Source organism: Hippopotamus amphibius, chromosome 5 (assembly GCF_030028045.1).
Source record: "Hippopotamus amphibius kiboko isolate mHipAmp2 chromosome 5, mHipAmp2.hap2, whole genome shotgun sequence".
NCBI lineage: Eukaryota > Metazoa > Chordata > Mammalia > Artiodactyla > Hippopotamidae > Hippopotamus > Hippopotamus amphibius.
In genome coordinates this window covers 852,906-866,474 of record NC_080190.1, presented here as the reverse complement: position 1 = coordinate 866,474, position 13,569 = coordinate 852,906, and the positions used below count along the sequence as shown (strand labels likewise).

The window sequence follows — 13,569 nt, the reverse complement described above, 5'->3', positions numbered from 1 at the left end:
GCCCCCCCAGGGCCCACACAGCACAGCTGAGCGCTCCCCAAACCGGGAAGTCACCAAGATGCTGCTGCGCCGCGCAGGTCCGGGAGCAGACGGGAACCCGGGGCCCGGGGCTGCTGTCTGTGGCGCAGGAGCCGCCGGGGGTGGGGGAGGGCCACGGAGCCCCCTGTGCTGCGGCGCTGCCCGACGTGTGTGCTGCAGCGTGAAGCTGGCAGAGCTCGTGGACAGACGCACACCGCCCAGCTCCACCCACATCAGAGAATGTAACTCACAGAGGAAGTCACACCTTCCCAAAGACGGATGAACGCTCCCCGGTGGGGAAGGTGTTTCTACTGGACAAGTTAGCTACTGGACAAGAAAAAGGTCCAGCGTTAGCTTTCGGAAAAAACAAAAATGTCTGTAACACAGGGATGAAATGCATCATGCAGATCGGGCCAGAGGAGGCTGTCTCTCTGGAGGGGATGCGTTCATTTTTAATTAAAGATTGGGGGGCTTCCCTGGTGGTGCAGTGGTTAGGAATCCGCCTGCCAATGCAGGGAACACGGGTTCGAGCCCTGGTCCGGGAAGATCCCACATGCCATGGAGCAACGAAGCCCGTGCGCCACAACTACTGAGCCTGCGCTCTAGAGCCCACGACCCACAACTACTGAGCCCACGTGCCGCAGCTACTGAAGTCACTGCCATGAGAAACCCACGCACCACAATGAAGAGTAGCCCCCGCTCACCACAAATAGACAAAGCCCCTGTGCAGCAATAAAGAGCTAATGTGGCCAATAAATAAATAAATTTATTTAAAAAAAAGATTGGGGACACTTTTCAGACTTCTTTTGGGGCCATAATTCACAGCTGGACCATCTGTAGATTCCTGTCTGTCATAATGAATATAAAATAGTGGCATTTGGACAAAAAGGCCGAGCTCCCTGCCATGTGCCCGGCCTGGTGCTTGGGAAGGGACCCACGACGTTTGTCCAGCTGGCCAGCGAGCCCCGGCTGGACACGGCCCACACGGAGGCATGGGCACAGGCGCTGAGGGGCGCGGGGCCACAGCACCGGTGACTCGGGAAGCCGGCCGGTCTCCCCACGGGGATGCTGCAGGCGCCTTGTGTCCACAGGGCCCGGTGAGCTCTGCGGCTCTGACCGCGGCCCTCCTGACACCAGGCTCTGAGCTCCTCCGCGTAACAGTGTGAATGCTGTCGGTTCAGGTTCAGCTTCCTTCCTCCTCCTTCTCTATCCCGGGAGTTTCAGGTGTTTGGAAACCGAGTTCCTAAGGCAGCCGCTGCCCGCCAGCCTCCGGGGCTGCCGCGGGCTGCTTCGCTCTCCGTGCGGGCCTGTGTGCCCTCAGCAGGGCTGTGACTTGGGAAGGCTTGCATTTTCCCGGGAGAGAATCCCAGGAGGGGCTTCTGCACCGCCCCCGCCCCCCAAGTCTCCTGCAGCACCCCAGCTTCGCCACCTCCCGCTTTGGTGCAGAACTGGGCCTGTGAGGCCAGGTTCAGGGGCCCCCGCCCCATCCCCCCTCGGGTTCCTCCTGCGCCCGCATCTCCCGCCCGCCGTGGCCGGGCCTGCAGAGTCGGGCGCCGGCACAGTGGGCCTTTGTGCCTTCCCGGCCGGCTGCCGCCTCGGCCCTGGTGACACCACCCGCCTGCCGGCCCCTAGGGTGCAGCCCGAGCCTTGTCAGCCAGGCCGGCAAAGGGGCCGCGCGCCCACATCCTGTGGGAAGGAGCCAAGGGGCCGCGAGGACAGGTGGGCGATTGTTAGCTCTGTCATGGGGCCGCTCACTGCGGCCGTGACGCCCCCATCCCCCGTGGGCCCGGCTAGCCGGAGGCTGTCCCACGTCCCCGCCCTGCGCAGCATTTGCTTTCAGATAAGTCCGCGTGCACAGCGCCTATGCATCAGCAGCAGCCCCGGCGGGTGGCGAGGGCGCGGCCTGGGCGGGGCCTCAGCCACCGGCCCCCTCCCCGGCCCCCCTCCCGCCGTCTGCCCCAGCACCGCCCTGCCCGCTCCGGGCCTGGCGCTGGGGGCAGCTGGGCCCCCTCCGGGCGTCTCCACAGGAAGGGCCCTGGTCTGCGGTTGGGGGTGCGGCCCCGCCCACCCTAGCCAGGGCGCCCCTCGTGACCCGCTTCTTTTCTCCCACCGAGTCACGTGTGGGCAGGCCCACGTGTGGACAGGCCCACGCGTGGCAGCACAAAGGGGCCAAGGCCGTGTGGGGCCCCCAGCAGGAAGCTTGTGTGCGTTCCTCCTCAGCAGGGTGCGGGTGCTGTGAGGCCCCGCAGCCCTGGGTCCCACGGTGTGCGTGGGCCCCGTCCGGCGCAGCCTTGCCCGCGTGGGCATCCGTGTGCCAATTCTAGCCCCGGCCCACAGCGTCTCCCCGAGCCTGCCCTAGGCAGGTCCCAGGGCTCTGCGGGCGCTGGGGTGCAGCCTCAGCGGGACCCCGATGGCAGGGCTCGTGAGGGCTTTCCTGCGGTCGCGTCAGCATCCCGGGTGCAGCTGCAGCCCTGCCTGCGTCCCATCCGCGCGGTGCCTCTGAGCGATGCTGTGAGCCGCCGCTCGGCTCTCCGTGCGCAGCACGTATCTGCTTGGCTCCCGCCGGCGGGGAGCGCGGGCGAGGCCCGGGGGCCGGCTCATCCTCCAGACCTCCCGTTGACCACAGATGCCCCTCTGGGCGAACCTGTCCTGCCCCCACGCATGGCAAAGGGAGAGGAATTTCAGCCCTGCAAAGACCAGCTCCGGTGGGCTCTGCGCGCACACGACCTTCGCCTTGCCGGCCATGGGCACAGCCCTGCCACCGCCCTCTCCCCGACCTTTGCCTCCAGTGGAGGGGGCGGGGGGCTTGCTTTGTGCCCAGGGCCGGCCCATGTGGCCCGGATTCCTGCAGCTCTCGGGGGGGGGGGGGGCCACTCCTGCAGGACCACAGCCCAGTCGGGCGGGGACGCACCTGAACGGGGCCGCCGCTGGTCCCTCTCCCCCTGAAGGCAGTTGTGGGGGGTCAGTACTCTGTGCCCCCGGCGAGAGGGATGAGGTTAGGAGCAGGGATTACGTGCGCTTTGTTTGACGCTGTGTTTGCGGCTTTGGGTCTTTAATGAAGTAAGTTCCTGCGGGGGCAGGGGCGTACGTCACCATTTCTGGTGAAAGCGTGTGGACCCCTCTGGAGGCTGGGAGAGGCTGAGAACCATTAGCTCAGGTTTTGCGGATCCTGACCGGGGGCCACAGCGGGGCGGGGGGAGAGGCCTCGCTGAGCAGGTGCCCAGGACAGAGCAGCCCAGGAAGACAGCGGCATTTTTCTCCTCCAGCTGGAAGCACAGGAGCATTTAATAGAGTAAGTGCTGTTCACAGCAGATACCGTGTGTATTTGGGGATTAAGCAGAAAGCACATTAGACCTTTGCAAGGAAAAGTTTTAGGCTAGACAGTGTTGAAGGCCACAGGAGACGCACCGCAGGGAAGCAGACCATCCCCATGGGGGCGCAGGGGACACGGCTGAGGGCCCCAAAGCCAGTCCATTCCAGTTAAATTCATCCGCCGTTCGTTCAGTGCAGCCTGGCCAGCATGCCCACGGGGTGGGGAGAGCCGCTCCACGTGGGCCAGGGCGGGCCCCAGGCAGTGCCCAGCCTGAGTGGGAGATTTGGGGCGTTCTGGGCCTCAGCCGGGCGGCCACGGTCAGAAGGCTGGGGGCTCGGCCCCGCCTGCTTCTCGACGCGTTCACCTCGCTTGCTGATGCGCCCGTCGGCTGCGGGGGCTCCGGTCCCCAGGGGCCCCCAGGCCTCTTCCGGCGGCCGCGTGGGGTCGGTGGGCGGGAAGCGGGGCCCGTGTCGCCGAGGCAGCGCGTCAGGGCCAGGCACACACTCCGCCACAGTGATGGGCCAGGGCCACGGCCCAGGCGCTCCGGCGCTTCCCGAGATGGACACCTCGGTGGGACAAGGGTGTGGTGTCTGTCTGGGCCCAGCCGTCTGTAGGCTCCTGTGCAGGTTTTCGTTGTGCTTGAGGCTGTGTCCAAAAATAAGACCAAGTTTAATAGATGAGGCCGTGTTCTTGGGGAGTTTATCTGAAGTGCTGGGTGGGACAGCCCTTTGACTTTATTCTGGAAACTTCTGTCTGCTTGTCCTTCTCCTGGACAGGTTTGGCCTTTCTGAGGTGCCCAGGGCAGAGCGCCCCCCCCACCCCCAGGCACGGAGGAGGGGCTGGAGGCGGGGCCGGCACCACTGCTGACCAGCGCCTCCCTGTCCCGTCTCCCCAGCTACCCGTACAGCGAGGACTCCAGCCAGGGCAGGCAGTACATGAACACCCGGTGCCCGGCCTGGTGCGACCGCGTCCTCATGTCCCCGTCCGCCAAGGAGCTGATTCTGAGGGTAAGTGTGAGGGCCCCGGGCGGGTGGGGCGCCGCGGGCCGGGGGATGGGCCCTCCTGGCGGCCCCAGGAAGAGCCCTGACCCCGGCCTTGGGGCTGGGATGGAGCCTGGTCTCCCGTGTCTTTCTGGATTCAAAACAGGCATGAACGGTTGCCAGGGCTTTAGGAATCGCTGTCGTTTATTGTGTCCTCGGAGGAGTAAATGAGCTCTTGTCCTCGAAAGCTCTTGTGAGCTGTGAGGTCTGTCCCTATTTTCCTGAGCTGTAAATCAGAGCTGGAGTCACACTGGGGCTTGAGAAGGTGAAGACGCCCGGCCACGCTCAGGGGGCGGCATGTGTGCTGCATGGAGGGGACACTGCTTTGCTGGAGCGTCTTGGGCTCCCGGGTTTTCAGTACTCACATGTAACACAGAGAATCCGTATCTGCACTGCTTCTGTCAGCCCCATCAGGGAGGGATCTGGGGATGAAGGGCACTGACTCATCCATGCAGCAAGCGGTCCGGCCTCCGAGTGACGTGGGCAGCCAGTTAGGAGGGGGCAGGAGGTCCCCACGGCCCAGGCCGTCCCCCGACCTCAACCCAGTATGTTTTGGGCTCCAGTCACCACCCTCCACAGCCCCCGAGGGCTCTGAAGAGCCCTGTCTGCACCCCTGGGCCCCGAGCCCTCACCCAGAGACGCAGCCAGGAGGGCAGAGCCCCCTCGGCCTGCCCGGGCACACGCCCGTCCCCCCGCTCGGCGGCCCCCTCCAGGAGGCTCCGCTGGCCTTTCTCGGGGGGGGCCTGCCCTCGATGCTCTGCCTTGAGCCAGACCTCCCGGGGCGCGTGTGGCGGGAGCTTGCCAGGCTGGGTTGGAGGCGGGGGTGCGTCTGACAGGGTCTGCGGGCCGGCCCGGGCAGTCCTCCCCCGGACTGTGGGCAGGGCCTGCACCCGGCTGTGACATGCCCGCCCCAGAGCCCATCGCGGAGTCCAGGCGCTGAGCTGCTCCCACCAGCGGCCTTCCCAAAGGAAGTTGCGCGGGACACTGGCCCTGACCGCACAGGCCTGGGCAAGCGTGCCCGGTGCCCGGCCTTGGTCGCAGCCCTGCCCTCTCTGCTGGGCCTGCCCTCAGGGCCCTGGGATGTGGTCTGAGGAAGCAGACAGTGCACGGTGCCCATGGTGGCTCATACCTGCTTGCGTGCTGAGCACAGGGCTGTGGCCGGAGCGGGGGCCCCAGGGGCCGCGGGGTGCAGAGGAGAGACAAGGGTCGTCTTCCAGGGAAGATGCAGTGAAGCCACTAAGACAGGAGGCGCGTGTCGGACAGTGAGGGAGGCGCCAGGGCTGCAGAGGGTCCAGCGGCAGGCGGCACTGTGTTCCGTCATCTCCGCTTCGGGCCCGACTGGATGCTGCAGACGCAGAAGGGACAGAGTTCCGCGGGGCGGCCTGTCGTGGGGAGAGCCCGGCACCTTCCCGGGGTGGGGGTGGGAGCCCCGGCGGGCGGTGGGCGTCACGGGCCCTCTGCCGGGCGAGCGGCGTCCGCGGCGTCATCCGTCACGCCACGCTCGGTCACCTCAGCCTCATGTTCGTTCCGCTTCCCGGCCCCGAACACGGAGGCGGCAGGCGCGGTGATGAGCGCGCAGCGAGGTGTGCGGCACCCGCTGTCATTTGTTGATCTGTCTCTCGATCGCGCCCTCGGAGACCCACGCTTTCATGCTGCCTGTGCCAGTTACCGCGCTGCATGTGATGGACGCCCACACGGGGGGCGCTGCGACCGCCGGGGCTGTGCAGGGGGTCTGTGGCCACACTCTCCGGCAGGCGACCGTGCTGGAACGGAAACCTGACCTTAAGCGTCCTGCTGCGTTAAAGATAATCCAGGTCCCCGTCTGGGACGCTTCGGCTGCGGGAGGCGGAGCCGGCTGCCTGCTGGGAACACAGCCTTGGCCGGCGCCCCCGGAGCTGAGGTGCCTGCCGGCGGGCGGAGGGGACGGACACCCTGTGCACACCGCCCCGCGTCCCTGGGTGCCCACCGCCGGGTGCAGCAGTGTGGCACTCGGGGGCGTCTGTTCTCATCTGAACAGGGAGTTCTGGATCAGAAACAAATGCCAATGGGGAAAACAGGGACCAGGCGGGCTTCTTCAGTGCCGGGGGCACAGCTGGAAGGCAAGCTCCCAGCTGCCCCGACTGCCCGAGGCACAGGGTCCAGGGCCTGGGCCGGGGCGGAGAGGCGCTCGGGCTCCACGCCTCCCCCATGTCGCCGCCCCCCCCCCCCCCCCCCCCGACTGCCCATACCGCCTAGGTGCCGGCGGCAACACGGCAGCTCTGAGCCGGCTGGCGCCCCACGGACAAGCGGGCAGGGTGGCCGCAGGCGGCGCATCCGCTGGGGCTGTCGCCTGGCTGGCCCTCCGGGGGAACCCCACCGTTTCCGCCTCCCACACCTCTCCCTCTGTTTGCTTTTCCCAGTCGGAGAGCGAGGACAAGGTTGTCACCTACGACCACATCGGGCCCAATGTCTGCATGGGAGACCACAAGGTGACTGGGCCCACGGGGCAGGGGCGGGGCGCGGCGGGGGGGGGGCTGCTCCTGTCCCCTCTTCTCCGCCTCCTTAGTCTGGCTTCAGAGAGGAGGCCACGTTGGTCCATTTTTATTTAATTTTAATAAAATACCAGAAGGTAGGTAGCTGGGTAGGATTAGATAGGCGGGTAGATAAGGAGGCAGATGTGACTGTCACAGCAGAATAAAATACAGCGTTACTCTTTGTGAAAGGCTGTCTCCGGAGGCGGTTCCCAGCGAGCAGGCAGGTGTTCTACTGGCTTCTGAACGCCGAGCGCCTGCCGCCAGCGCAGGTGGGCGGCGTGCGTGTCACGACCCAGCGCTTCGGGGGGAAACGCCACGTGTCTGGTCGTGTAACTGTCCAGACCCAGCGCCCCGCCTCCCCCCCAGAGGGCCGTGTGGTGACGGGTCATGTGTCACCATCAGCCACACGAGAGTGACCGTTCCCCACTTCCAGGGCGTCTGCGTGGCCGCCCCCGTGCCCAGCAGGCAGCCCCAGGACGGGCTCTGTCCTTCCCCGTGTTCTCCGGGCCTGACCCAGCACTCCTGAAATCAGCGTTCACAGTCGTTTCTGTCTGGAAATGATGCCATCTTTATAGAATGAGAAGGCCCTGTGCTTCGGAGCCTCTGGTCGCCCAGAGGAACTGGGGTCCGGTGCTGGGCCCGCTGGCACGGCCGGGCAGCCTGGGAGCGGGGTCGGGGCACCTGGTTCTGACGGCCTCTCTTCTCCCGCTGCAGCCCGTGTTCCTGGCCTTCCGCATCGCGCCCGGGGCAGGTAAACCTCACGCACATGTACACAAGTGTTGTGTGGTGCAGTGACGTGGTGGTAAATATGCCTCCTTCCCTCGAGTTCACCTTTCTGAGCTTTTCCTGGTGTGTTGTCCTCTTAACGAACGACTGATTTCACAGCAGGGAAGCGATGCCAGCGCCACGAGGGGACGCCCGGCGAGACCTCCCTGTAGCACGAGGACCCACGGCAGTCGCGGCCCCATGAACCACGTCCTCCGACGGCTGCACCGACAGACCCGCCCGAGCGCCACCGCTAGACGGCCGGCCCCACACTTTGCTTCAGCCCCGGACGGCACTCCGGACAAGCCTCACATACCTCACCGTCCTGTCTGTTCGTGTGACATCAAGTAGAAACATTGGGTTTTTTTTAAATAAGTCACAGTCCTGTTGCCAAAACTCTCATCGACAGCAAAGAGATTCTGTGCTTAGACGTCACGGTTCTGATCTGTAATCACTGTCCGCGTGGAGGAGCGTCTCCGGCGCAGAGACCCCACAGGCCTGCGCGTCCCCTCCGCGGCGTGGCCCTCGCTGCTCTCACGTGTGCAGGCCCTCCCCTGCCCGTCACTCCGCCGCCACGTTACGTGGTGTCTGAATCACTGCAGCTGCTTTCCATTTTTATATATAGAAATATATACTTTTTAAAAATAATTTATAAACCTTACCAAAACTTACGCTAAATATACTTTCCAGTATGAACGCTTGAGTGTCCTAACAGCAGGTAGAACTGGTGTCTAGGCGTCTGGTTATGTGCCCGTCAACACACAAAGCTGTAAGACAAGCACTGCGACCCGGCAGAGCCGGCAGGGCTCGGACCGACCACAGCACATCCGCACGAGCAGTCTGACACGCCTAGGCCTTTTTCCGTGTCATGTTAAGAACTGAATGTGAAGTGTATAGCTAGCCTGGGTGTACCTTTTAAGAATTTTGTAAACCGTTTTGTCTGTCTTTTGTTACTGTTCTACGGTGCCGAGTATTCTACATAAGACAATAACATCACGGGAGAAATAAAATAGCCTCGTCTGCTTCCGACAGAAACTGCGTCTAACCTGGGCTGTATATAAAAACATTCGGAGAAGCAGACTGTACACGTCCTCGGCAGCTGCGCCTCCGACGACCCGTCATCACCCTGCTGCAGTCCTGGCGCCCGGCGCCCGGCGCGGCGGGGAGAGGTGGTCCCAGGGCCCGTGGGTGAAACACAAACGGACGCCTCGTGGATGTGTTTTAACACTACAGAGCTCCGGGCCCGGGCGAAGCCGCTGGGGCGGAGCTTGTCTGGATAAATCACTACCGTTACAGGTGACCCGGCGTCCGCTTCCCGAATCTGTGTCTCCACGGGACGCTGGGGGCCTGGGTCAAGCTGCGGTCGCTCTGCTCTGTGCACGTGCCACACGGCCGTTCTGGCCCGCGGCGGTTCTGTGTAGCGGCGTTTCAGCTCTGGTCCTTCTGGAGGCCTTTGGAAACGCCCCTCCAGTCCCTAAGCAATAAAATGATCTTGGTGAAACAGCCTGTGTGCTTTGCGCTTCCTCCTCCCGCGCTCGGGCGCTCTGCAGCCTGCCGTTCCCATCACGCTCCCCAGCGATCCTGGCCTCCACTGTGTCCCACGTTCTTACAGAACCGAGCCACAGCGTGAGAGAAGAAAGACCATCTTTTGGATTTTTTACTGCGGAGATTAACTACTGGGATTTACCCCTCAGCGTTTTTTAAGTGAGGTTACATAAACGCATCGCTTTCCTCAAAACTTTAAAACTGGAAATTCTTTTGCTCTTAACTTGAGCTGAAAGAAAAGTTCACTCACATAAATTAAAAAAAAAAAAAAAAATTAATGCTCCCTTAAAAAGAAAACCAGCCAGTGGAAACCGTCTGTTTTCTAAATTGGTACAGCCACATGGCAAAAAAAAAAAAAAAATCAGCCCTTTACACGTCTCTTTAATGTCTTCAGTAATGCCCTCCAAGAGAAGTCTCACAGTAGCATAACCCTTTATATTCAATTTTTAAAATTAACAGTTACGCCCACAAAGATGCAGCCACGGAGTCTGAACGGCGGGATGGTCTGGGGAACCAGGGCAGGTCCAGGCTCCGGGTGAGGAACAGGCCAGAGGCGGGGTTCCCGGGCCCCCCTCCGCGGGCTTAGGGGGCTGGGGCGGTCTGGCCAATCCAGGGAGGCGCCCTCCGGTGGAGACCCGAGCTGCCCGCGAGGAGGACAGGCTCCAAGCGCCGGCCACACGTGCTTGCTGTCCCAGGGTCGACTGGGCAGAGAAAGCTCCGGGCCCCCTGAGAGAACTGCGCGCTGCGGGGCAGCAGAATGATTCTGGGTTCCTCTTTAGAGTCCCAGTTTGAATTAAATCATGCTTCCTACCAATGAAAACCGTCTGTTAAATGACGGGCGGCGGGGCTGCGGTGCTGACGGGTTTAAACCCGCGTTCATTTCACCCAGCCTGAGTGTGGTGCTGCTTCCCGTTAGGAGGCTCCTAAGGACGGGTGCGCTTTCATCCACAAAATCAGACCGAAGCACAGCAGCAGCAGCCGCGGCCCCCAGGCGCCCCTCCCCGCCCCCCATAAAGGAGAAAGGTACCACTTGGGGTGGGGCGGGGGCGCGGTTCACCTGCCCTTTCGGGCAACCCCAGGTGTGTTTAAATCTGCCCAAACCGCATCCCTCTGAACCGGTGCAACGGCGGCCCCGAGATCCCTGGGGAGGGCGCCCCGGGCCGGGCCGCGGGAGTCGGGCAGGGGACGAGGGTCCTACCTGCTGCCTGCCGCGCGCGCCGAAGTTGCCTGCGCCCCGCTCCGTCCCCGCGCCGCCGGCTCCGCTCCAGCTCGCGGAGTCTTGGCTCCTCTCGGCTCTCAGCCCCGGGCCGGCGACCCGAAGCTTCTCGGTGCCGGGCCGCCTTCCCCGCGCCGGACCTCTCGGTGCCCTCCGTCCTGCGAGCTGCTGCCGGCCGGGCGCGGCCCGGGGCGCCAGGCCACCAGGGCTCCATCGCGCCGATGCCGGGCCGGACCCGCGCCAGACCCGGGCGCCGCTCCGGCGCGAGGCGCGGGCCCCGCGGGGCCGCAGGCCGGACCGGGGACAGGGACGGCGGGCCCGGCAGAGGCAGAGGGCCGCGCCGCCGCGCCGCGCCCGCGGTTCTCGACAAGGAAGAAACACGCGGTGCAGCCTCGGGAGCCACGGCTCCGACGGGGACGTGTTAAATAATTTATTGACGACACAAAGCAGTTCCGCCCCGGACGCGCCCGGCAGCGGCGGCGCAGACCCCGCGCCGAGCGGCGGAGCAGGCGGGCGGGCGCGGCCGGGGCCCCCCTCGCCGAGCCCGCGCCGGGCCGCTGGAGGACTCACTCTGTAAAGACACCTAGAGGCGCGCGGGCGGCGGGCGCGGCGCGTTCCCGGGGTGCCCGGCCCCGCCGCCGCGCCCTCACGAGGCGTCCCCCGCGCCGCCGCCGCCGCACGGGCTGACCAGCGCCAAGCTCGAGGGCTTGTGCTTCTTCAGCAGCCGCGTGATCTTCTCGTCGTCGGAGTTGGGGTCCAGGGGCCGGTTGTACTCGTCGTCGTCCTCCGCGTCCGAGCCGCCCACCTTCAGCTTCTCAGCGTCCGAGTCCTGCTTCTTCTTGGCCGACGCCATCTCCGCCGCGTGCCGCTTACGCCACTTGGTCCGGCGGTTCTGGAACCACACCTGGGGCGGGGGGGGCCCGTCAGGCGGCAAGCACCCGGCCGGCCGGCCGGCGGCGGCGGCGGCGGCGCGGCCCCTCGGCGGCCCCGGCGGGGACTCCGCCGCCCGCGCCGACGCGGAGGGACGCCCGGCGGCCGCCCGCAGACCGTCCGCGGGACGCGGGGCAGCGCGGGGGCGCCGGCGCCGCCCGCCTCACCTTGACTTGGCTCTCGGTCATGCCCAGCGAGTAGGCCAGGCGCGCGCGCTCCGGCCCCGCCAGGTACTTGGTCTGCTCGAAGGTCTTCTCCAGCGCGAAGATCTGCTGGCCGGAGAAGGTCGGCCGCGAGTGCTTCTTCTTGCCGTCCTTGTCCAGGGCCCCGCTGGCCTGGGCTGCAAAGCAGGGCGGGTGAGCGCGGCTGGCGGCGCCGCGGCCCCGCCCGCCCCGCGCCCTCCCCGCGCGCGCGGGCCACTCACCCGGGCCGGCCAGGCGCGGGTCCCTCCAGGGCGAGCCCTGCACCACGCCGGGCCAGAAGATGGGCGGGCGCCCGGGCAGCTCGGCCAGCGGCTTGGGGTAGCCGCGCGCCACGGCGGCCGCGGGCCCGAAGTAGACGCCGGCCGACGAGGCGAGCCCGTGGAGACGGGGCAGGCCGCCCAGGAGGCCGCCTCCCGCCGCGCCCACGGGCCGCCCCAGGATGTCGCTGATGCCGTGCGGGGTGCCGAGCGGCAGCTGCGCGCCCAGGCCGCCCAGCGCGGGCGCCTTGAAGCCGGCCGGGCCCTGCAGCGCGTACGGGAACAGCGACGTCTTCATCTCGGCCATGTTGTGCAGCGCGGCCAGCGGCGCGCTGCTCAGCACGAACGCGCCCGGGCGGTTAGCGTCCATGGGCGCCGCCGCCGCCGGCCCGGGAGCCCATCCGGGCCCCGCCGCCGCCGCCGCCCGCGCCCGCCGGCCCGGGAAGTTTGCGCGCGGCCCGGGCGGGCGCCGGCTGCAGCGGGGGCGCGGGGCGCGGGCGCCGACGGCGCGGAGGGCGGGCGCGAGGGCGGGCGGCGGCCCCGGCGCGGGCTGGGCGGCGGCGGGGGAGCTGCGCGCGGCGGCGGCGGCGGCTCCGGGGCCGGTCGGAGCGGCGCCGGGCGGGCCGGGCGCGCTGATAACCGCGGGGCCCCCGCGCGGCGCGCGCGCTGATTGGCTGCCGGCGCCCGCGGCCCGGCCATTGGCCAGCGCCCCGCCGTCTGCGCGCGCCCCCGCCGGCTGCGCACTCCATGAAGGGCCCATTAGCGCGGCAGGTGCCTCCCGGGCCGTAAATTTGCCCCCTGATTTATCTCCCCGGGGACGAAATAAATCCCGTTGGATGGGAGTTTAGTTAGGCAGAGGGTTTAATGGGAAATCAGGAAAAAATACGAGAACATATTTTATCACCGAAAGAATGCAGATTTCAGGATCCACTGGGCACACTCCGTGCGCCCCATGCGGTGAAGAGGCTCGGGCGGGGAGGCGCGGGGAGCCAGCAGGCGCCTTCGGGGTCACGGCCCGCGCCCCGCCTGTGGCTTCCCGGCCGCGCCCGGCTCAGGTCTGGGGGAGGAACGAAAACAGGTCCGGGGACGTTCTCCTCCTGGATGCGGAAGGGCGGGGGAAGCGGGACCTCGGAGTCCGCGGGCCGGATGCGAGACTCGGCCCGCGGGAATCTGCTCTGGCGGGGTGGCGCGGCCGCCAAGTCGCGCGCGCGCTGCCACGGGGGCGCTTCCCGGGCCCCTCCTGGCCAGCGGACCTGTACACGGCCCGGTCAGCGCGCGGGGACCGCCCGGGCCTCCGGCTCAGGCGAAGTCGCAGCTCGTTCCCGGGGGGCAGCCTGAGCCCGGAGCTGGAACCTGGGAGCCGCCTCCTGGCGCGCAGCCGTTCCCTCGTGAAGCACGGTCGGAGCCGGGGCTCGGAGACCCTGGCAGGCTCAGAGTCCCGTCCCGAGGCTGTGGGGCCACGCTCAGGGCCTTAACGTGGGTGCGCGCCCTTAGCGCAGCGGGCAAAAAGCGCAGCCTTTTGACGGGCACGCGGGGCCCATAAGTGTCCTCCTCTGGGTGGAAAAGCCTCCCACCCTGTAGGATTGTTGTGGGGGTTCAGATAATTCCGCAGTGGCCTGCGGGCGCCGGCGGAGGGCAGGCGCTGAGTACAGTACCGGACATTGCCTCCTCGGTTCCCTTGGGTGGTGTCACGTATCGATTACTAAGCGACGGCTATTATTATTCGCTGTCGGTCGGGAACGTGGCGGGAACGTGTGCGAACCGACGGC

The 13,569-nt window shown here is 66.3% G+C and overlaps 2 protein-coding genes across 5 annotated transcripts in view; one reads left to right on the top strand and one right to left on the bottom strand.

The window, feature by feature from the left end:
* INPP5A (inositol polyphosphate-5-phosphatase A) overlaps positions 1–9,144 on the top strand; it is a 173,752-nt gene extending 164,608 nt beyond the window's left edge. The window contains exons 13-16 of one of the 4 annotated variants that reach the window (XM_057734839.1): positions 4,227–4,338; positions 6,771–6,839; positions 7,599–7,686; positions 7,773–7,907. In XM_057734839.1, coding sequence (XP_057590822.1) covers positions 4,227–4,338; positions 6,771–6,839; positions 7,599–7,679 — 262 coding nt within the window. In that variant the 3' untranslated portion in view covers positions 7,680–7,686; positions 7,773–7,907. Of the gene's footprint in view, positions 1–4,226; positions 4,339–6,770; positions 6,840–7,073; positions 7,381–7,598; positions 7,687–7,769 lie in introns of those variants that run through there. The other 3 variants (XM_057734838.1, XM_057734837.1, XM_057734841.1) reach the window with 3 other exon arrangements.
* Positions 9,053–12,560, bottom strand: NKX6-2 (NK6 homeobox 2). Its single transcript, XM_057734842.1, is given in 6 exon segments — positions 9,053–9,123; positions 10,393–11,314; positions 11,508–11,680; positions 11,765–12,417; positions 12,419–12,512; positions 12,515–12,560. Coding segments are annotated over 5 exon segments (1,224 nt in total). The 3' UTR covers positions 9,053–9,123; positions 10,393–11,056.
* Between the last annotated feature and the right edge of the window lie 1,009 nt (positions 12,561–13,569).